Source organism: Prinia subflava, chromosome 16 (genome assembly GCF_021018805.1).
Source record: "Prinia subflava isolate CZ2003 ecotype Zambia chromosome 16, Cam_Psub_1.2, whole genome shotgun sequence".
Taxonomy (NCBI): Eukaryota; Metazoa; Chordata; class Aves; order Passeriformes; family Cisticolidae; genus Prinia; species Prinia subflava.
In genome coordinates this window covers 11366429-11389928 of record NC_086262.1, presented here as the reverse complement: position 1 = coordinate 11389928, position 23500 = coordinate 11366429, and the positions used below count along the sequence as shown (strand labels likewise).

The 23500-nt window shown below is 42.7% G+C and overlaps 1 protein-coding gene across 2 annotated transcripts; it reads right to left on the bottom strand.

Moving 5' to 3' along the window:
• Window positions 1-921: 921 nt before the first annotated feature.
• MAML1 (mastermind like transcriptional coactivator 1) lies at window positions 922-23184 on the bottom strand. Of its 2 annotated transcripts, none has more exons than XM_063413835.1 (5): window positions 22455-23184; window positions 12482-13879; window positions 10205-10465; window positions 7441-7555; window positions 922-5313 (listed from the first exon to the last, which is right to left on the bottom strand). In XM_063413835.1, the coding sequence occupies exons 1-5, from the start codon at window positions 22821-22823 to the stop codon at window positions 4322-4324; spliced, it is 3135 nt and encodes a 1044-aa protein (XP_063269905.1). In that variant the 5' UTR covers window positions 22824-23184; the 3' UTR covers window positions 922-4321. The 2 variants fall into 2 exon arrangements, with proteins under 2 accessions (XP_063269905.1, XP_063269904.1); XM_063413834.1 differs by having other exon boundaries at window positions 12482-13882; window positions 22455-23183.
• Between the last annotated feature and the right edge of the window lie 316 nt (window positions 23185-23500).

Below are 23500 nucleotides of genomic sequence, written 5' to 3'. Positions count from 1 at the left end.
AATTTCCGTTTCATTCAACAATAACTAAAATGCAGCATTGTAATGGGACAATAAAGCAAAAATTAATGTAACTTCAAGGTTCCCCATGGACTAAAAGCAGCTGATTCTGGTACTGCTACTGATTGTTACATTTGGTTCTTTATAAACTTCTGAAGTTTAGAGGTCTCCTCCTCTCCCAAACAGAACACAAAACTTGTAGAGCAGGAATACATTAAAATACACTCTGGTAAGTCAGGATGCTGTGAGGAAACCTGGAGGCTGAGCTGGGGCTGCAAACTCAACTGCACAATGACACCCACTGCAAAGCTTGGAGAATGAACCCCAATGTCTGAAGCTGGCACTGGCTATGGGACTTTCCCAGCCTTAAGCCAAGAGATCTCCACACACGTTGCTGCCAGTACCTTGTTCCTTGTTCAGAAACATCAGCTCCTGCTTGCAGCACGTGTCCCAGGGCTCAGCTGGATTCCTGGGTGTGCCGTGTTCCTGCATCACACAAGTCTTGAGGAAACCAGTTTGAACTTCTAAAGGCTGTTAGCTGAGGGAATTGGCACATTTTGAAACTCTACAATTTTGCACATGTGAGGTTTCAGTAGTTATTAAAATCTTTTTCACTACTAGCAACCACCTCTGCAGTTGAATTTCCCAGCTTAAGGCCTACAATGCATTCCAGAAAAAAAACAAAAGCCCGGAAGCAGTGGGAGTAGCATAAAGCCTGATTTTCAAAGTTACATTTTCTAAGGCCCCTTTATCCAGTTCTGGCCTGTTTAAATGGACTTTCTTAAACCATAAGAATTGGTAAGACACAACAGCAGAATTTGAGCCTTAGTAATAGGCCTGAGCAAAAATTTTGTGTTGGGATGAAGGGAAGGAACCACCTCACTAGGAATGACAACACTGAACTCTGCTCAGCTCACACAAATGTATAGTCACACCATGTATATTTAATACACTAGCAAAATATTTATTTTATAATGATAAAACAGAAGTGAAGGATTTCTTTTTGGTGTGCACCAGTAATTGTAGTAAAAGAATAAGGGGATTAATGGACTCTTTATACATTTCAATGACAAAAATTCATAAAGGTTAGCATCAAATTCAACTGTTCTCCATTTACAAGCATAAAACTTACCATAATACCCCCCAAACACATATATAAAGAATTATAGTTTTAAAATCTATAAAAAGTAAAAAATATACAGTCAGAAGATCTAACTCTTATTCAAATCTTTAATATAAAATTGTAAACATTTATTTACACAAAGGAAATGTGTATAACAAAATTTTGAGCACCCTTTTCAATTGGATCGTGGTTTTTGGAAGGCAGTGGATGTTGCACAGTGACACTCTCACCTTGCCTGCCCAACCAAAACCGCAGTTTATAAATAAAGCCATGGGCGGCCGGCTGGGTTCAGTTCAGGGGAGATTGGTTTTATTGCTCTGAAGCTGCAGCAAATGGAAAGCCCGAATGCAGACACAGACAGTGACACATTACAGGGCACCAGGGCAGAGCCCAGCCCTGCCCAGGCACCCATGGACATCAAAACCGTGTTTTCATTGCCATTGAACTGTTCCAACCTTGTTCCAGTGGCACCGCGCTCGCAGCGCTCCAGCTGCGCTCTGTGCACAGGAACCACAGCCAGAGCCAGGGGCTGTCTGGATCCTGCTCACACACGGACACCAACGGGCATTACAAGCCAGTTTGTCTAGAATCACACTTAATTTTACCTCAACAGTACCATGAAAAGGCCCTGTCATCAAACCCAGATACCTTCCTGAACAAACCCTCTGGTCAAGCAGAGCAATATCCACCTTAGCTTCCAGAAACAGTGGAGGAAAGAGCACACCTGCATTTTCCTGGACATTTCACTGGATTGCCTTTTTGGTAGTAATAATGCAAACAGCAGATGTTCTTTTCCTCCAATTAAGAAATCACAACTGGATGGATTGTATTTTGACTTATTCAAAACAAAGTCTGTGTGCAAAATCTACTGGAAAGCAGCAGATTTCACCACAACCTAAACAGGGAGAAAGAGAAGCTGAATCTTACTACCCTGTTATTTCTGTCAAGTGTTTGTAAGGGGGAGAAAAAAACAGTGACATGGAAGGATGTCACTTGAAATTGAGGTCCCAAGCACCCCTGACAGGAAGGGAAGGCACACTGGTGCAAAGTTAACCCTTAAAATTTAAAATACAGCAAACACTCCTTCCCCTGCCATTGCTATTTTTTATATATACTCTTCTAATGACACTTACCTTGGACCAGTTTTTGGTTTAACTTAATAGTAAACCAAGTTCACTAGCTCTTTTCTTAGATTGCCAATATGAGAAAAGCTAGCATCAGTTATTTGCATCTCAGCTACTTATTCTAGAAAATATCAGAAGTGTCAACAACCAAAGTCACCAACACCTTCGTCTTCCCATCCAAAGACAATCTTTATGTTATCTTTTCAAAAGCTCTACGAGGGATTAAGCCTGCTTCAGGGAAGTTTTATCCACTGTTCAAAGGTGGGATCCACTGATCAATGCACATCTTTCATCAACAGTTCAACATGATAAAACAGCAAATCTGATCAACAGAGCAGAATTCATCCACACTAGCTAAGTGTGCTGGACAAACCATGTTCCATGCATATTTGGAAAGGGTTAAAGTATTAGTGTTAAAAAAGCAGTTTTCAAAAGTGCAAAATGTCTCATCAAGGAGCTGCAGATACAGTAAAATATTTTCCTTCTCTGAAACCAATGGTATCTTTCACTTCCCTTCACCCCCTCTGGAAAAAAAAACCCTCTCTCACAATTCTGCAACGCAGAAAACTCCTGGAGAAGCCAGTTTGTGTTGAAGGAAATTGCTTTTAAATCACAATGCTGGGTTTGGTTAGAAAGTTTAGAGGAGTTTTCCAAGAAAGCAGATTTAGAAAGGGAAGAGGTATTTGTGCATTTAAAACAAAAGCTTTCAACTTTATTTTCATTTTAAAATAAATGTTAAGGCAAGGTGGTTTGTTGGTGGATAAGGGATTTTTTTTGGTAGAGAGTGAGGACTTTGGAACATTGACTGTTCCCACTGTGGTTTTTGTCCTTTCTGGGACCAACCCCAACATATGAATAAGTGGTCTCCTTGGGCTGAGCTGAAGAACAGCATCTGCTTCAGGGGATATTAAAAAAGTAAATCCACCAGACTATAGAAAGATTATCAAACTTGTAAGCCAGTATTAAAAAAACAAAGCATTTCAGGGGGAGACTTCCACATCAGAGCAACCCTGATACAAGTATTCTCCCAGGCTGCCTGTGCTATTATTGCTAGTAAGGACTTTCCACCTCCCAGCCAAATTCTTCTTTCCTCAGTTTTATCCTGAAGTGACAAAGTCTTGTGCTCATTGCTAACTTCGGGGGATGAACTGATCTCAAAGGTTAGTTTTACTTTTTACAACAAAGAAAACTAGATGAGCTGTCATGAAGCAAAGCCTTCATTTAAATACAACTACCTTTGGAAATAAGTTATGAAGAAACAGGTGCAAAGTAAATGGCTTTACAATTCATGTTAAACCTACTATAGTTTAAAAGTTCTCCCATAAGAAATTCCCCCTTTAAACACAGCAAGGTACAAGCCAAGAACTGTGCCTCTCTACAACAGAGTGCAAACTGCAGCTTAAAAGACTACAACCTATAAGGATGACTATCTAGACTAACTGGCCAGGTTTTAATACTTTCTTTCATCTATTACCAGCATCTAGAAATATTTACTGTGAAATATCACTTGCTTACTGAGAGTACAGGCACATGCTTCAGCAATGGGAAAAAGAAACAATTCCAAACATTTTGCAAGCATACTCAGGTGCATACAGCCTCTTCTCAAACAAAAATCAGAAGTCTGATGGACAGTACTATAACAGCATGTCAAGCTATGAACAAATAATTATTGCAAGTAATATCTGCAGACTAAGCCCTAAACACAATTTGTGCAACTATTTGCGTTCTTTCTGCACTATTTCTGTGGAATTTTTGTTTTGTTTTTAAATAATTAAAATATTTAGTCTTAGAACACTGCAAGAGATTTCTGGAAGGCTGGCTAGGACACAGTATTTTTTGACCTGTTCAAGTGTGCGACTCCTCAGAGACCGCAGACAAAGCGCACTCTTCCTGCAGACCTGCTTGGTGCGCCGTGACCACGTGTCAACACTCATGGAGAAGCAGCTCCAGTCTTTTTCCCAACCATTTACCTCTAATGCCTGCAAGTCTCCTCATTGCCACAGGTTTTTTGGTCCAAGAGTTGTTTATATCTCATGAAATAATTAAAAAAAAGTAGAACCCCCGCCCCCGGCCCCATTTAATGAGTTCCTAACAACTCATCCAAATCGTTCATCCACTCCTCTGAAGTCCTGTTTTTCAGCAAAGAGTCTATCAGGTCTGTGTCACCAGTTAAGTTCTGAAGTCCATTATTGCCTGACTGGCCGCTGTAGGCAAAAGGCAGCTCCTGACTGGTCGTCCTCACAGGGTACCCTTGGCTACAGTGCAGGTTTCCTCTGTTGGGAATTTGCTGATTTGGGTTCTGGTTGAAAGCATTCAGGTCTGGAACAGTCTGGTTGATGGTGGGCAAGACTTGCTGCGAGGGTACCTGCTGCTGTGCGGGCGGGTTTGTCCGCGGCTGCGCTCCCAGAGAGGACGACAGCATCTGCCCAGACACGGCGGCGTTCATCGAGGTCATGGGCCTGCTGGTGCTTAGGCTTACCTGAGGCATTCCCTGCGCAAACTGCTGGTTGGACATCTTTAGATGGGTTTGCTGCATGTGGAACGAGGAGTTGGCAGTAAACGGTCCTAAGCCACTGTTTGCTTGCGTCTGGTTGTTAATATTAGGGATACCTTGGTGTTGCCAGGATGGATTCTGAGCCCCCATAGCAGCTGGTACTCTTGCCATCTGCGGCTTCGATAAGGTTGGATTCAGCGCACCTTTGCTGTGCTGCTGAGAAATACTCGAGTTTGGTAAGGTGTTCTGCCCGTAGGCAGCAGGCACAGCAGCGCCCTGGCCCAAGCTGCCCTGTCTCTGCATGGGGGCCTGCCCGTTGGCACTGGGGGCCGTGTGCTGGGGCACCATCTGGGAGATGCCAGGCGCCAGGCCGTAGAGCCCCCCGCGCTGCAGGTTCTGCATGCCGGGGTACTGGGACACGCCCCGCTCCTGCTGGCTGGAGCCCGCCTGCAGCGGAGCCACGGGAGCGTGCCCAGCTCCCATCTGCAGCATGTTCTGGCTCTGAGGAAACATCCGGGGACTGCCCGAGCTGGACTGGCCTAAATTACTGACCCCGGGCATGGCTGAAGATGACCCTGAAATACAAAGAAATATTTTGTACATTAAATACCTCACGTTCAACCAGAGCCAAGCCAGGCTTGTAGGCACAATAACCCAGAACAGAGGTGCAGCCACATTTGTCAACAGAGAGCAGGAGTTTAATTAAAGAGTGTCAACTGTTGCTCCAGCTAGCACCTCCACCTTGATCTCAAACACAGATATGCCAATGTCCTAAAAAAAATCTGAATACCACTTCTAAGAGTTCAGCATAATTAATTTTAAAAAAATTATGACTTTAAAGGTAAGACTCTGATATTTATTTGTGAACAAAGGTAAACACATCCTTTGAAGTGCATGTACAATTTATTAAGCTGTTAAAAATATCTCTTACTGCACATACACACACACAGAGTCAGTCATTCCATGCATACACAAGACTGCATCTCTTATCATACAACTGTAGGGTTGCCAGTTCTGCATTTTCCCAATTCCAGGAATATCTTCTATTTATCTAATATAGAAATATCTAATTCAGAAATTTTTGGTCAAGTATCATTTGGATTTTCACAGTGAAGCATTCACTATGTTAATATGCAGTGCTGATAGCCAAGCAAGGTGATTTGGAAAAATGTCTTCTCAGCTAACCAAATACACTCCTTTTTATTGCAAATTCTGAGTTTAAAAATTCTTCTTGTAGAAGAAACAGCCCCCTATTTGAAGCAAAAAAAGCAGAAAAGCTCTATAAAGTGTAGTGCATGTAACACCCCCTACACTCCTTACAGCTGACCAGGGGAAATCTACCTACATTAATAATTTCTCTACTTTCAAAACCAAAATAAGTTGCAGATTTTTTTCATACTTTATGATAGCTGAGGAGTACTGGCTCTCCATTATTACTAATACCGTATTTGAATAAAAACAGAATTATCAAAAATAAATTCAAATATAATGCAAATTATCTTGAATTAGTTATCAACAAAGCACATCATAAAAACATTAGTGTCAAAGGAATGAATGGGTGGGGGAAGAGTCTTCCTGTGACAATATTTACAGCAAAGAGACAGCACACATCAGGATTTAAGGTGCAAAAAATAGTTACAATCATCATTAGAATAAAAATTACTTTTTAATAATGCTGATGTTCGTTATAGCAAAACCTACTCTGTTTCTAACAGTTATATGCCTGTTTTTCTGTAGAAATTTGGCAAGATAAAAAAATATTTCAGTGCAATATTTGAAGGATGCTACTGATCCCTGTGTTAACAGACAATCCTTTTGTATTGGCATCAAGTTTTTTCAGTTAAGTAACAAAACCCAGTTGTAGCTGCACCTGACACTGCACAGGCACGAACACTGGGTGAGGGTATTACATTTCCATCTGCATCCTCCCCCTTCAGTATTTATTTCTGCAGGAACATGGAGAGTAAGAAAACAAAATGAAGGGAAATTTTCTTGTACTCTAGGTTTATAAAAAAAAGCCAAGTGGCTTCTTGATGCCCCATCAAGTAACAGCTTTTAGGGTAAAAAGATGAGCTTTTATTGCTGTCTAGTTCTTCCACATTTTTGAAGCTATTCCAGCTGAACAGTTACAACATCTTTTATTTATCAGAATTAATCCCTTCAGACATACTAAGCTGCTTCTCATAAAAAAACCCCACACAGGACACTTAACATGTAATGAAGAGAATTCAAACTGCATTCCCTTTTAAAGGTATCAGGGATAAAAATGTTAGAGACTTTTAAATTCATCCTAGAGGTGAGAGAAATAATACACCTCTTATTTTTCTTTAATGAGGACCTGTGATAGATACAGAGAGTAGTGATGTCAGCCTTCAGAAAAAAACCCTCTGAATCTTAATATATCAAAGACAGAGAGAATTTCCAACACGCACAATGAAACAGAAGTATAAAAAAAGCCTGTAGAACAAGGAAGGTACTTAAAAATTTTACTCATTTCCCAAACAACATTAAGAATCAGAAGCTTAAGTTGCCCCAGATACCTGTGACCAGGGAAGCTGTTAATTTGCAACTGAATCAGAGTATAGGTCAAGAGCTTTTAAGGCAGAGTGACGTACAATAGATCAATTAAAAGCTATCCAATCCAGGAAATTTGAAGACACTTGTTTTTGATTTCTGTTATTTCAATTGCCATGTTTACTCACCTGTGAACTGTCCAACCTGTTGCTGGTATGGATTCTGTGGCTGATCCTGGTACTGGGGGGGAGGCCGTGTCAGATGCCGCTGCAGCTGCTGCTCCTGCTGCTGCCGCTGCTTCTCCTAAGAAAGGCCCAATGCAAGAAAACTTGAGTCTCCTAATAAGTAACATAATCAACAGGCACTTTAGCAATACTCTAAAGACAAAAAGAGGTACAGGTACAAAAAGAGCAAAAGTGAGTGTATTAAAAAAAACCCCCAACATTTACTTTTTTGGTCTTTATTTCCAAATCAATGTATTTTAGACCCTTCTTCAGAAATCAATAAAAGTCCAAGTCAGAAATATCAAAAACTGAACATGTAAATATTTTCTAGTCCTTGTCTGCAAACATGAAAAGATACACACAAATCCATATTCTCATATATCACAGGTTTTCCTAGCAGATTATGGAAAACTGCAGAAGTCATACAAGTTTTTCAACCCTTGTTTCAAACCACTTTCATAGCAATGCACTAATCAACTGAAACAAACCCTACTCACAACACAAAATAATTGTGCCTCTTTAAAATAAAAGCAGATTCAACCCTTACCTATTTTATGATCAAACCATTTGAAAAATAAACCAAGAAAATTTTCTATTAGGAAACTTAGGGGAAATGAAATGTAAAGTCTTGAGGGGAATGTAGATGTAGCAACAGTAGACTCAGGTTTTGACAGTATTAACAGCAAACAGGCTGCTTTTACAATATGAAATGTATCAAGCACAGTACTTCTGTCTCTTCCTCCTCAGACACCTTCAGCCAGACTGAAATTCTGACATAACCAAGTATTGATACAATGCACAACTACCCACTTAACCAAAAATTACAGAGAGCACAGCAGGGGACAGAAATGCCCTTCCAAGAGTATTGGGGTAAAGACACAAGGCAGGAGCCTTTACAGAGAGACTGGTGCAATGTAACAAACAGCAGATACACATCACTAGCACCCTTCCCAAATGTCTCCAGCTCGAAGCTGTTGAGACACGCACAGGAATGAAGAGGGCAGGTGCTTGACTGAGGACCTGCTGCTTGCAGGACCAGTCAGACCTGAAAGAGCCTGACCACGGAAGCCAACAAGAGATGCCACAGCTCTGAGAGAAACCAAGAACTGCAGAACCTAACTTGGGAAAAAAAAAATAAAATATGCAGAATGTCAAGTGAAAAGACAAATTATAATGGCAGGGAAAGGCACTGGAGCTTTCTGAAACTACAAGTCTCCTGCAAAGCAGACATCAGCAGATTCAGGAATCTTTCTGTAAAAATGCATCCAATATCAGGTGTATCCAAACAAATAAATATCAAATCAGAATACTAGCATGACCTAGCTTAACTAGGCAGCACAAGGCCAATAAATGTGGCAAATGCAGTGTCTAAAGCTGCTCAGCTCTAAGGCAAAGCCACTCCTTATTTGGGACCAGAGTCCCAGCATCACTAGAGAAAAATGCAAATTACAGAAGTTAGTTGTGGTTACCATAACTAGGACATGAATGAAGTATTTTCATAATACTGATATTTATGGCAGCAACGTGTGCTGGCAAAGCAGAAGCAAATAGATACGAAAAAATATTTCAATGCTGTGTTTAGGATATGCTACTTATCACCTCCCCACTGTCCAGAGAGATCTGACACCTGTTAGGTCCATTATTGTCCCAAGAAAACCTACTGGGCCACAGCTCTGAGAGCTCTAACAATCACCATCCACCAGACATGCAAAAGCACAAGCAGGAGCTCACACCCCACACTTCTTTTCTCCCCACCTGCTCTCAAAGAACACCTGTTTGTTAACATTTTGGAGAGCAATGGTAACTCATCTTTGATGTTTGATATTAACATACATGTCACCAAAGACTGACTGATTTACAAGGTCTTCTAAGCTTACAGATCACATAACTCATAGAGAAGATGTGATTTTATTGACGATTTGGGCATTTTCTTTCAGTCTTTAATAACTGAAAGTATTCCCTTAGTCCAAATTGTTTTAACCCAAATATCAAAAACATATCTTTACCAACACTCATACACTGCCAAACACATTACTATGTTTTGTCTACACTGGCTCCAGAACTGAGGGTGTTTTTCTGTCACCTCTATTGAGACCTCAATTTTATCATAATGTCTCCAGGTGATAAAAGAACCATTGGCTAGGACTTGGCACAGCCATAGCTCCACAATCCTGCATATTCTACTACAACCTTCCCCATAAAATGGGCTTTCACACATTTTCAGTTCAGAGGAGACTGTACCATTTCCCTCTTTCTTAAAGAAGCTTTCCTAAAGCTTCTGATGGGCAGCTGACTCAGGGAGACCTTAGTGCACTTTTCAGTACCTAAAGGGGGCTCACAAGAAGGCTGAAGGGGGAAGGTGTCTCAAAAGGGCATGAAGTGATAGAGCAAGGGGGAATCCAAGACCTCCATCTGAAGGAGGTTAGTTTCAGATTAAATATTAGGAAGAAATCATTTACTGTGAATGTGGAGAAGCATTGGAACAGGTTGCCCAAAGAAGCTGTGGCTGCCCCACCCCTGGATATGTTTCAAGGTCAAGTTGGATGCAGCTTGGAGCAACCTGATCTAATGGAAGGTGTCCCTTCCCATGGCAGAGGAGTTGGAACTGAGATAATTTGTAAAGTCCTTTCCAACCAAACTATTCTCTGACTCTAAAAACATCAAATGCTATTTCATGCACCAAAGCAGCATAAATTAAAAAAAAAACCAGATAGCTGGCCCCTCTCACCTGCTCTGCCAGCAAATGCTGCTGCCTCTGTTCCATTAGGAAATGCTGCTTCTGTTGCTCCATGAGCAGGTGCTTTTGTTGCTGCTCTCTCTGCTTCTGCTGGTCCATCAGCATTTGGTGTTGCTTCATCACTGCTGCTTGCTGCTGATAAGGTGAGTTGTTGTGGTTACCTGCCATGGTGACATTTGGAGCCTGGGCACCCACCCCAGGGCCTGGGACGGAAACAGGAACACGAGGAACAGCAGGAGCAGGGTTCTGATCCTGCAGAACATAGGAAAAGTGACAGAAGTTACAGAAATGCAGTAACTCCTACCTTGTGAAGCTACTTATGGAAGTTCAGCTAATTAAAGACAGCCAAACACCCATCTGTATAGCGCCAGACACAGAACTGCCACTTTGGAGTTAGGGTCAGAAGCTCCACAACATTAAGGAACAGAGGCTTTAACTTCAGTCTCAAAGTACTTCACAATTTCCAGCTCAAACAGGTGAGTCTAGCTTTAAGTACTCTTTTCCAGGCAGTTACAAACTGCACTTCAAACATCTCAGCTTCAGTCTACTTTGGTAGCAGTTTTTGAAACACTGCATTTTGTATTTTTGTTGTACAAAACATTTATTTAAATCCTGCCTCTTCTGTCATTTCATTCTGCAAGTCTTTATGTCTCTAAAGTTGCCTTTTTTTTAGTATCAGAGAATTTACTCTTTGCAGGTGAAGGGGAGAAGGCTTCCACTAGTCAAAATGGGTCTTAAAAGTATTTTTTCCAGCAATCATCACCATACACTACAGACAAAAATACTATTAGGTATAAGTCTGATATTATTAGTTTTTTCTTAAATCTGCATTTTTTTGGCTTTTTTTTTGAGACCAGAACTTGGGATAAGCAAAAATAATATAGAACAATTATCATTCAAGATCTGATACTGCCCTCCCTCTCAGTACCAGCAAATCCCTTTGCAATTTGACAGTTTTCATCATTTTAAAGCACAGTTCAGCCTCATCTCTAATTACATGAACAAATGTTATGTTCAAGTTAAGCATTCAGCTACTGTGTTTGGCTGCTGGTTCTCACTTTGCATTTTCATAAGGAATCATGAGCCAAATATAAGGAATGCTGTGCTAGGTTGTTCTGTGTGCAAGGTATTGAGAAATTCTCCCAAAGCTTTCATCAGTATTTCTGTTAGTTAAGTGCAATGTGGCAGTGTAGATGCAAGGTCACCCTCGGGTTTTCAGTGAGGGGGAGATGTGACACACACAATCGTCTCTACCCTTCTTCTTCTTCCATCAAAATGTTGTTAGACTGTTACTTCTGCCAGCTTTCAAAGAGATTCATATTTTTTATGAAGCACACATTGATCTCAAATTTCTACTTGTACACCGGTGTGGTTTTTATCACAGACTAATCAGAGCTTTTTCACAGGTTTTCTGTTTTGTTGAGGGAACATATGACCTGAGTTGGATCTCAAACAGCTTTTGCTGGAGGAACTTTAATCCTTGCAACAAATACCCTTTTTTTCAACAAGCCCTCTTTTATGTGCATTGCAGGTACATGTTAAAGAATCCCAATGAGTCTATACTTCCACCCACTACAGAAATTTTCACCTGCAACGTACCTCTAGTAACAGTTCTATACAAGGCAAAGGAGCACCATCTGGAATTTTCTGTCACAGGAAAACCTGAAGCATATGCTTCAAGCAAACAAACATTACCATTATTCATTCTTAATGATATATTTCTCTCCTATGCCATATTTCCCCAATGCCCAAAGACTGAACCAATAAAAATCTGTAGCACTGAAAGGCTCCACGGAACACCCAAGAAATCAGGAATGCAGCCCCCACTTCCACCTCTCTGCAAATGTAGGTCTTTTAATAGTAAGCCAACTTTGACACAAGTAAGGACTAAAAACAAGGTAAAGAAATCAAAGCTTCTTTGAGAACACTGTGTAACACTACAGTTTTATACGAGTTATTTTAGTCAAAAGTTTACAAAGCATCTATTTATCTTTGTAAGTAGAAGCTTCTGTGAAGCACGACATAATTTGTTGCCCACAAAGTATATTAAGCTGGAAATCACACGTTACATGACCTAGAACCCAGTATTAAAAACTGTTCCCAGTGGAAAAAAGACCTCATGATTGTTGTCTAAGATTCTTGTATATAGTATTTTTCTCTTTAAAATCAATGAAAATATTTGAAACTATACCAAGGAATGTGCACTCCAGCCTTACCTACCAAACAACCTTAAATCTCTACTGAGCAAAGGTAATTCAGGACACTCACCTGACCATGTGGCAGTCGGTAGGCAATGTTCCCAGACTTGGGTTTCAACAGGATCATCCCATTTTGGTCGTCACCTACGTGGGACAGCGGTGGCTGCTGGCGCTGCTGGATGTACGCCAGCATGGGAGTCTTGTTCTGCCCAGGCACTGCCACCCCCTGCTCACACTCTGCTTTGTAATGGGAAAGAGGTTTGGTGTTCCCATAGTCCAGCATAGAGCCTTGACTATTCACAGGGTTCTGGTTCAAGCTGTTTTGCTGATGACCCAAAATGTTCACATGATAATTGCCTCCAGCTCTTGGTGAACTTTTATTTCCCAAATTAGGTATCATGAGTTTCTGATTGTTGAAGTCTGGCTGATAAACTGATGGGCTAGTAGGATTTTCCATGGTATATGGGACAGCCAGTGGACTATGTGAAGTCCCAGACTGCTGCCACGTTGACATCTGATTTGTTTGGTGGACTTGTGAAGCCTGTTGCTGGTTCTGCAACATCTGATCTCTCTTCTGCTTGGCAGCAATCTGCTGAAGTTGATGAGCAGAAGACATTTCTTTGGCACTTCCTGCACACTTCCCAGGTAACAATACAGGCCTCTGGACATTCTGAGAGTGGTTTGATGCCTGCATCATGGGCTGATTAGGATTTTCAGTCATTGACTGACTGGAAGTCTGGAACATAGCCTGAGAACTACCAACCGTTGTAGAAGTGGCACTTACAGGTACAGAAGCAGCACCAATAAATGCTGAACCTGAAGAAGTGGATCTAACCTGGGGAGATCCCAGCTGCTCTTGTTCAAAGGGTGCTGGGGAAAACTCAGTCTTTATGTTAATATCTTGTGGCAATGGAGTCTGTGCAGCTGAATTTGAAGAATCTGCATCTTTTTTGTCTTCAAAGTCATCATTAAAGAGATCCTTCATGTCTTCATCGGGCACAGATCTATTGAGCTCTTCAATAAGTTCCTTCCATTCTTGCTCATTTAGATTAAGATCAGGCATCAGGTTATTCTGAGATATAGAACCCCCTGCTACGGGATTCATACAGGGAAGCTCATCTACAGGCTCCTGCTTCAGCTCTTTGTTCAAACTCAGAGGAAATGAATCATCAGCATCACCCCCTCCATTCATCTGCAGGCTGGAATCTGGAAGACACTTCTTGCTGATGCCATCGAGCCCCATTGGATGTTTCCCATTAAGTTGTAGGGTATCACCAGTACCAGATTTCTTGTCAAGATGATGGAGTGGAGACACAGGGGGCATTCCATTGGAAGAACCACTCACTCCCAGACCATCCTCACGACGCAGTTTCTTGGACACAGAAAACACATCACCATAGCCATTCTGCTGCTCTCCATTCTGAGGGGAAGCAGCACTATCAAGCTTTCTTTTCACAGTCTCATGGAGCTGCTGAAAAAGAAAAGGAGTATTTTAGTTATGTAGTTCTGTGTTATATAGATCTGGATTTTTATTTCTTACCAGAACGTTGTCTTGCTCTGAATAAAACATTTCAGGAAAATAAAAATATCAAAGATTGCATCTTTGTTTTGGTAACATTTTATTTTACAAATCAGCACATGAGATGACTTCCTCACTATAATCTCTTAGGGAAATTTTTCAAAAAACATGTATTACTTCAACCAGAGACCCCCTCCATCAGACAAAACTAAAAGTCACCCTATACTCTGACAACAATAAAAAGTTGAAAAACGGCTGTGAACTGGAAAATGTTATGATTTTTCCTATTCAAAATGAGAAAAATATTGAAGAATGTTAAGAATCAAATTTTAGATGAGAATAAAAACCTTTTATTGATTTGATCTATTTATTTTATTTGATCTATGTACACACAGAATAAAATTGTTACATTAGACCGTTTTATAAAAGTCTCATATTTAAATATTTATAAAGCTGACTCACATTTAAATATTTATAAAAAACAAGTAATTCTTTTGTGATAATAACTTTTAGAGAAGAACTGTGTATATAAATTGTGTATACAATCACAATTTTGGCACTGAAGCAAAACCAATTTGTCACTTAGTGACCACTGCTTCACACTTGTGGAAAATGCAATTCAGAGTTCAGCCAGTTCTGTCACAGCAGAGCACGTTCCTTCCTTTCCTCCTTTCTCCTGAAGTATTTGCCATCTGCTTTGACCACCAGAGCCCCAAGCAGCTCCACAGTTGGCCTCTCACAGATGGTGAAGGCACAGATTCTCTTTCTCGTGGTGCCACCTAGAAGCGACCAGCAGCTACAGCAGCAGCTTCACAGCCAGAGCCTGAGTGCCTTTGTTCAACTTCTCCTTCCTGCCAGCATTCTTGCAAATAGAAAGTTCTTTCTATTGACCTCAAAAGCATCTGAAAACAGAATTCCTGCACACATCAAAGGTGACTATAAACTTTTCCTTCCCTCGGGTGCATTCTGTAAAAAGTCTGAGCTTTGCTGGTGCTGGAACGCTCCACCAACGCAGAGAAACCTGCAGGGCAGAGAGAGCTCCAACAGCGTGGGGAGCTGGAAGAGGGAGCTGCCATCGGCTCCCACCCTGGCACATCTCAGCAGGACACTCGACAGGAATCCCCACCAAGAGCCACCCACCCGAGGGGTAACAACAGCCCTCTCAGGGCAGCTCATTAAACAAACCTCAAGACAAGTATGGTTCTTTTAATATTACCTGCAGTCTTCACAAGGCAGTCCACTAACCCTGGGGAAAACTCTCAGCCAAGGAAAAACGGGAAACCTCAAGATCTCAGCATTCAAGAGGCTGTATGTAGGGCCAGCATAAATTAGCAGAAGAATTTTACACACTTGCCTGAGCAACAGCATTCTCTGATTCACAGACAGAAGGACTGGTTCACAGTTAATTGTTTCTATTTTTTTTTTTGAACCATCTACAGTGAGCTGATCTTTGGGGGGAAAGAAACTCTGGACCATCTGTTTAATTCCTGCACAGGTAGCAGCAAAAAAAAACACCCACTATTTGTTTAATGCTTGCATAGGTAAGAGCAAAGCCTTATTTTCATCTGTGAGACAGACTCCAGCTTCCCTGGAGACTGTGATCTTCTGGATGGCACATGGAAATAGCAGCAGAGTAGCAAGATCAGCAGAAGACTGAGTAGGATGAGGTGAAGTGTACATTTGGAGAAGGCTGAAACTTGCAATCTCTTCATTTAAACATCAGGTCTTCAGCTTGGAGTAGCAGCTCTCTAGTGCATTTTTCAAATATCAACTTTAAAGAATAACAGAAATTTACTTTTTTGTAAAAAGGTAAAACAACAGAGTGCAAAAAAGCTCAACTCCATCACAACATTTGGCTTTCAGTGTTTCCCATTGTTTATTTCATACTCCCACCAGGAAAACTGAAGCTCAAGGTGGGTGAGTAACTTGCCCAAGATTATATGATGAGTCAAATTACTCAAAGTTTGGGAATGGGTCCTCCTTAATTCTAAATAGTAGGGAAAAACCCACCCTCTGAAAACTTACATCAAAATGACAACTTGGTTTTGTGAGCTACAGTCACTGCAGTCTAGAAAAAGACATAGACCCCTAATATCCAGCACAGGAACTCTCATATCTCTATGGGTTTTAATAGTCATAACACTCAGATATCTGATCCTTGGAGACATTTTGACTGTAAATTGGCCGAGACAAAATCCGCCTTTCACCTAAAACTGTATTATTCCTTTGGCAAAAAAAAGGGAGATTAAGTTCCTCCCCAGTTTGTCTGTGTCTATACAAATAATCTGATCTGAGGGGGAAAATAACAGGCTGCATGTGAGATACAAGTCAGACTGCAAGCTATCTACATATCAAGCTGCTCCATCCAACAGAGTTCTCAAGGCAAGAAAAACCTGTTCTCTTCTGCCAAAACTCAGGAAAAAAACCAACCAACACATGGATGAAGTAAAGCATAGCTTGCTACTCACTAAGAAAACCCCTTCAGCTTTAATTTTCCTGTTCATTACCATCCTGGAAGTCAGTGTTCCTCCAGTACGCTATCCATGGTTTCCTTAGCAGAATCAATCAGTTTTATTTGTAACACTGAGCCAATCATTTCCACTGTCACAAGATCAGATACAGAAATGTCTTCTCATTTTCTCAGCCTACCCAAATTTCCAATGAAAGATGGACTTCTGACATCACTGCTATCTAGCTATGCCTAAAAGTATTACCCCAAAAGCATTTATCTGAAGTATTTTTAGCAATCCAGGAACAGTGCAAGGCAGGGGATGTGAGCTGGCCTCCGTCCTTTGGCCCAGGACAGGACAGGCAGTTTGTCAAAGAGCCACTCAGGGGCCACAGGCTGCACCTCCTCCATGCCACATCACCTGAGCTGCATTTTATTCACGTGAGCAGAACACACCGTCCTCAACGTGGTCATAAACACTTCCTTGGCAGGAGCACACATGCCCCACTGTGCATTCCTCATGCACAGAACCCAAGCTGACAAAACCCAGGTGCCATCCTTGACAACAAAAGGTGTCCAACACACCTTTGGTCATGTAATTCAAACACTGACAAGGACACAGGCCAGCAGTGCCACAGATGGATGTGTGCCCAGGCAAATGATAAAGCTTCCAGCAGAAAACAGAGAGCACACAAAGCATTTTGGTTTATTCAATCTGTGTCTTAAACCCACTAGTTTTACCACAATGATACTCAGCCCTACTGTGGTCTAACTGCAGGGGCAAATTGACTGACTTCGTAAAAGCTGTCCAAAAACTACTACAGAAGTCCAACAAGAAACCAGAAAAGCTTGCAAACCTGATCTATTGCTTGCCTGTCAGCACTGGCAGAGTTCAAAACTTCAGAGGCCAGGGCAGTGCACTCTTACTGCCTTGGTTGGAAGGGGCATGAATCACTGATCAAAAAAGTGGTACAAAGTTGTTCTGATTGGTTTTGTTGGTTTTTTTTGTTCAGGCTTTTTTGTTTGTGTGTTTGGTGTTGGCCATTTTGGTGTGGACCTAGTATCTGAAACCAGATTTAGATAATCATCTGAAACCGATGACATTTTAATGTGTTGTAAGTTAACAGGCATGAAAGTTTAGTTCACATTGTTTGCTTGAAAGCAAGAAACCCTTTACCATTCAGAACAGCTAAACTGAGGACAGTCAGCTAAAGTCCTTTTGCAAAAATCCAGTACTTTGCTATACTTTGAGTCCTGTAACTGAAGACGCTAAACACATATACAGAAAAATACAAACTGTATGCAGGTGTCATTTAAAAAAACTCAAACCACCTTGTGAACATGGCAGAAAATAAAATTCTTTAAAATCTGGTACTCACACCGTGCCTTTCAGGCTCTGCATAATGTTCTCATTTAGTTTTTAAAAGCACCTGTTACAGAGATTTAAATATTACAGGATTCAGTAGAGCTTTAATTTTTTGTATTTTATTTCAAATTAGCTTACCATTCAATATCAGAATTAAGTCTACAAGTCTACAAGAGAAACATAATGCTGGACATTTTCAAAGAAGAAATACTATATTAGACTACAAGCATAATAAAAAACTAGCTCCAATATGGCCCCTAGCATTCTCACCTAGAAGGGGAAAGCAAATGAGAGTACATCCACTTTTCTGCCATGGAAGTGGCAGTACTGCAGCACAGATAAGCTCCCATGTACCAGAGTTCACAGTAGGTGCTCCACAGACACTGATTCCCCTCTCCTGCCTCTCCAAAGACAGGAGCAACAAAGATGACAACTCCTTAAGCTGGAATAACAATGCAAATATCAGACATTGTAGTGTATGAATTCTGGATAGAAAACATTAACATTTTGACCACACATCATAGTAAGAACTCCCTCTTTACTGTGCATCTACCCTCAGCTTCCAAAGTCGCATTCCCAGTGTGTTCCTGCATTCCACTGTGCTGTCAGAACCAAACTGCAGGACTCATTTTAATTTTTACTTTAATTCCAGCAGACTTTCGTATTTGGGTGACTGCCTGCTGGAGTGAAGAAGGGCTGTGGATAGGCATGTCTATAAATATCCCAAGCCTGCATTAGTCACAAGGGGCAGCTTCTGCTACAGGAATTGTTCTGCTGAATCAAAAAAAAAACCCTCCTGTGCCTTCAGCTGCAATGCCGGATCCTCCACCTCACTTGAACTTAAACAGCAGCAGCAGCTCAGTCACTCCCAGATCCTTACAACTTAGGAAGCATCACTGCATATCTAACTGATCTGGTAAGGGAAATGTTTCAAACATAAAACAATACCTCACAGAGAATTAAAAGGAGACAAAGAAAAACCTGTCTGAGTTGTTGGGCAACAAACTATCAGACTTGTCAGCAAAAACAAACAATGGTGGCAAGACTACACTGCATCATAGCTATATATAAATAACATGTAAATAATTTGCTATTTTTGTGGTAAAAACATAATTTCACAATTTAACACCCCTATACCACAGCTTACACAAAAACAAGGTCTTCTGAACTGTTAGAGTACCAGCTTGAGCTTTGTTCGAGGAAGGTCATTAACACTTGTCAGCACACTATGGGAAATCTATTCCCTTTACCTTATTACTTTAGGTCTTTCAACCAAGAAACACTGCATTGCTCTCCTCAGACTTAAATTTCATTTCAAACTCTTTACTTGGTGTCTTTGCTTAATTTAGTATTTAACTAATATTAATGTAAAAAAATATCACTCCCAAATAAATGCTGCTCTTCAGCTTTAACACAAAGCATTCTCAAGACAGGCCACTGACTAGACCTTCTGTGCTCATTCCAGAAATACTGTTTGTGGTTTTGTGGCAGTCCTAGACAAAGCAAGCTCTCTGCACAACAACTGCTCTCAGGTGGGGAAAAAACCCAGCAAGAAACAGGGAGCAGCTCTCCTTCCAGGACACCACATCATAAAACAAGGAGTGGAGATGAAAATTCAGACCTTGCCATTCTCCTCACGTCAGTGAAACGCCTTCTGTTCAGCTCAGCCATACACTGCCTTATAGTCTATCACAAAAACATAAGGAAGCCAACCTTTCTCTTGCAGAGAATTTAAACAGCATTATTTGATGAACTTTTATGTATCAGAACCTGGCAGAGAAAAAAATGTTCTAGGAGACAAGCCCCATCTCTTCCTAACTTCCCTGTTTCTCAAAAATGTAAGATTAACACAGCAAACACATTATCCAAACATCAAGCATCTTGTACTTTGAATGCAGCCTTAATAATGTCAAGTTAAACAACAGAAATGGGAAGTAGATGCCAACATTTGGATTTCCCATCAAATAATGGTCTGCAAGGTTTTTAGAAGTAGGAAGCTAGAAGGTTGTTCAACATTTTCCTCAAATGAAGGACAGGCCTACATGATGCATAAATAATCCAAGGTATTTCTTTATCAATACTGTATTCTCTCAGCTTCTGTACCTTAAATTTTACAGCTGCTTAGTAAGAAAACAAGGAAGAATCTACCCCTTACTTCTGCCTGTAAGCAAGATCCATGCAACTTCAGGATCTAAATCAGAGAAAAGACTAATGGAAGAGGAAATACCTGATTTTATCCACGTGACAAATCATATAAGACACCAAGGAGGAAGTGGCGGTGCCACTCTGTTCCCTGTGACCATTGTGGATTTACAGAAGATGCTCTGCAGCACAGCACCTGGCAGTGACCACACTTGGGTCAATGCAGCTTCATGTCCTACTACTACAAGACCTCACAAAAGCCTTCACCTTTATATGAACTGCTCTCTCCTTCAGGGACAAAAAAATCATTAACGATCAACATAAAGTACTAATTTCCAAGAGCAGAATCATATGCAGCTTCACAGAAAAATCTGGATTGCTACAGCAGCAACAGCTGATATAATGCATGTTGCACTGAGCTAGCAGCATTCTTTGGAAAGGAATGTGGTCAGGATGTTTTAAAAGGTAATTCTGGTGTTCATCCAAACTTTACTGAACACTGGAAATCAAGCCCATGTCCTTCCCATTCAAAGCACATGCTTGGTCTTGATAAGGGCAACATGACGGGTAGAGGTAAAATACCAATTTCTGGGCCAGAGGAATTAAATTAGCAGCAGAGGTGTTGTTGTTGTGTTTTTCCAAGACTCGAATTACTAAGCAAACCAACTTTATATCCCAGTAACGAGGTGATGAATCAGAAGCTGCAATTAAGCTCACAGTCATGGATCCTAGGAAGGAAACAGCAGGGCAGCCCGAGGAAGAGTCATTCATACACTAAAACCCTCTTCTGTTGTGTAAATTGGCCACTGGCAGCAGCTTCCTGTACAAGGGCTTCCCCAGATGTGCAGTGCACTGCAGAACCTGCTGCTGCTGAGAGCCCTCATTATAATGGATGCTAATTAGATCAAATCCACATCCAAAGTGATTTCAGGGAAACAACACCAATGAATGAGGGACATCTTTCTTTTAGAAGATCAATATGAAGTCGTGTGGTGGCAGTTTAAGCAACAGGATTTGACATGCTAAAGAGCCCTGAGTGTAATGAAAATACACATTATTAAGGGGTAGAGCCCCATATGCAAAACACCCGAGAGCCCAGCAGGAAATAAACAAAATCCCCACCAAGTTTTTAGATAATAAAAAACTAAGTTTGAGTGATTTTTGTTTTGACACAAGTATACATTCAAGGTCAGTCTGCTAAACAACAGCTAACTATAAAGTTTTGTAGAATCAGTATCAGGAATGTACAAGGTTTCCTCTCTTCCTCAAGTACCCTTCTGCAGCAGCCCTCTGAAGTGCTCTAACTGTGTCACAAGGACCTCAGTCTTCTCAACAGTCAGCAAGTCCTCGAGTCTCATAGGTGAATTAGCAAGAACAGATCCAATTCAGTTAAGTAACACTTTCAGTTCTTCTCGTAAATACTACAAACTGTCCCCAGGCTGCCTAGTGCTGGTCACAGTAAAGACAACATTGATAAACCCTGTGTTTCAGTATTTCACATTATGTCCTGGACACTCAAGTATTCAATAAGCTCTATTTTAAAAACAGTAAATGAGGTCCAAGACAGAAAGAAGTAAATCCTCCTTCCTTTCTAATTCAATCAAATACAAAGAGCACCCTAAAAATACCATTTATTCTATATATTAACTTGGAAATATCTTAGTTTAATCCAGCATCCCCTTTTAGAGACACTCAGAGCTGCACTGAATCATTTTCATGCAGGACACCATTTAAAAATACCTGGTTTTAAGGCAGACAGGTATTAGGACAGGCAGCCTTTAAGAGGTTATCCTACTAACCTACATTACTGACACATTAGCACACAGCAGTATATTTAAAGGACCCAGAATAAGTTAAGCAATAGCTATCTTGATATACAAACAGGGCTATGTGAAGATGTCCCGACAACCAGAAATGCTAGAGAAGCCAGAGAAACATTAAGATTTTGAGCTAAGCCAGTTTTTAATGGGTGGAGTGGGATTCTCATAGTGTTCACACCCACTACAGTGAGTGGCAAACAAGCAGCTGCCTTTCCACTGGAATTCTTTCCAATATGTACCAGAACTAACAGACACATTGTCTTAAAACTCCCCCCCGCTAATAAGCGTATCCTTATCAAATGACTCCACTAAATCCTGACACGCCAAATTGAAGACTTTAGCAAGCAAACAAAAATCCAAAGACACCACGGTATTAGTACCCCTCCGACAGTTTCTGCAGGGGCATTTTAGGTGAATTAGCCAGAAACATGGTTCACAAAATATTTTGAATGATTTAAGCATCACAGAAATCCTGCCACTATCCCTACCCCACCATGCCACAGCTTTTATACACTCTTCCAGAGTGCAGAGGTGACGAGTGAAAACAAAACAGCCCTTATCGGCTGCGAAGTTGTAACACATCAGACAGGCTACTCTGCAAAGCAGCCCCGACCCATCCCCAGCACCGCAGGCCACCACAGCAGCCGCCAGAGCTTGTTTTCCTTCTCCCATCCAGCTCCACACCAGAGGTCCCGGTGCCAGCCGGGCACGACCGCCGGTCCCCTCCCGGCCCCGGGCGGCGCTTACCGCGATCAGGGCGCTGCTGCGGCCGTGCTGCTGCTCTCCGCTCGCCGTCTCGCCGTCCAGCCCGTTGGCTCCGCTCCTCTCGGCGCTCCCCGCGGCGGCGGCGGGCGGAGGGGGCGCGGGCGGCGGCGGCGCCGGGGGCGGCTGCCGGTGTTTGCCGGCCCGCTTGGCCTTGGCCTGCAGGCAGCGCTGGTGCAGGGCGAAGGTTTGCTGGCGCTCCAGCTCCAGGCGCTCCGGGGACACGGCCTGGTAGCGGGACTCGCAGGCGCTGTGGTGCCGCCGGCAGAGCTCGATGCGCCGGCGGAGCCGCTCCATCACCGCGCTGTGCCGCGGCACCACGAACTCCGCCATGGGGCAGGGGGGCAGCACCATGGGCCGGGCGGCGAAGGGGCGGCCGCCGCCGCTCACCGGCTGCTCGCTCCGGCGCCCGCCATGGCGGGGCCTCCGCCGCCCCTGCCGCCGGCCTTACCTGCGCTCCCCGCCGGGATCGCCCCGGGTCTTCCCACCGCCCGGCCCGGCGCCTGGCTCCTCTCCCCCCCGCCCCACTTCCTCCTTCTGCCCTGAGCCCGGCGCCGCTCCGCTGCCCCGCTCTCCCTCAGCCGTGCTCGCCCCGCGGGGCCCGGCGAAGCCTGCCGCGCTCCCCCCGCCGCCGCTCTCAGGCGCGGGCCGGCCCGGACCCCCGGCCCCCCATTGTTGTCCGCGCCGCCGCCATCTTGAAATTGTTTTTCCCCTCTAGAGCCGAGTTGAGAATAAATGGGCGGAGCTTCCTGGGTGGGGGGTACGTCACGGCGCGCGGCGCGTCACGAGCCGTGACCGACGCCGCTCCCAGCCAATAGGCGGGCGCGGAGGCGCGAATTAAGCAGCGGAGGCGAGCCGGAGGCGGCGCTCGGTGCGGTTTAAAGGAACAGGTAGGGAGGGGCGGGGCGACCGCGGCTCAGCCAACCAGGAGAGTCGGGAGGCGGAGCCGCGGGTGATTGACAGGGAGGGGCGGGCAGCAGGAGCGCCCCGGAGGCTGGAGCGGAGCCCGGCTCGGCCCCGTGTCCCGGGCA

What these genes read in the sequence shown, in the direction of transcription:
- MAML1 (XM_063413834.1), bottom strand. Translation starts at nt 22,823, where the DNA reads ATGGTGCTGCCCCCCTGCCCCATGGCGGAGTTCGTGGTGCCGCGGCAC. An exon ending in GCAGCAGCGCCCTGATCGCG is followed by an intron (nt 13,883 to 22,454) that starts GTAAGCGCCGCC and finishes TTTCTTTTTCAG; the next exon opens with CAGCTCCATGAGACTGTGAA. An exon ending in AGCATTTGCTGGCAGAGCAG is followed by an intron (nt 7,556 to 10,204) that starts GTGAGAGGGGCC and finishes GGCCTTTCTTAG; the next exon opens with GAGAAGCAGCGGCAGCAGCA.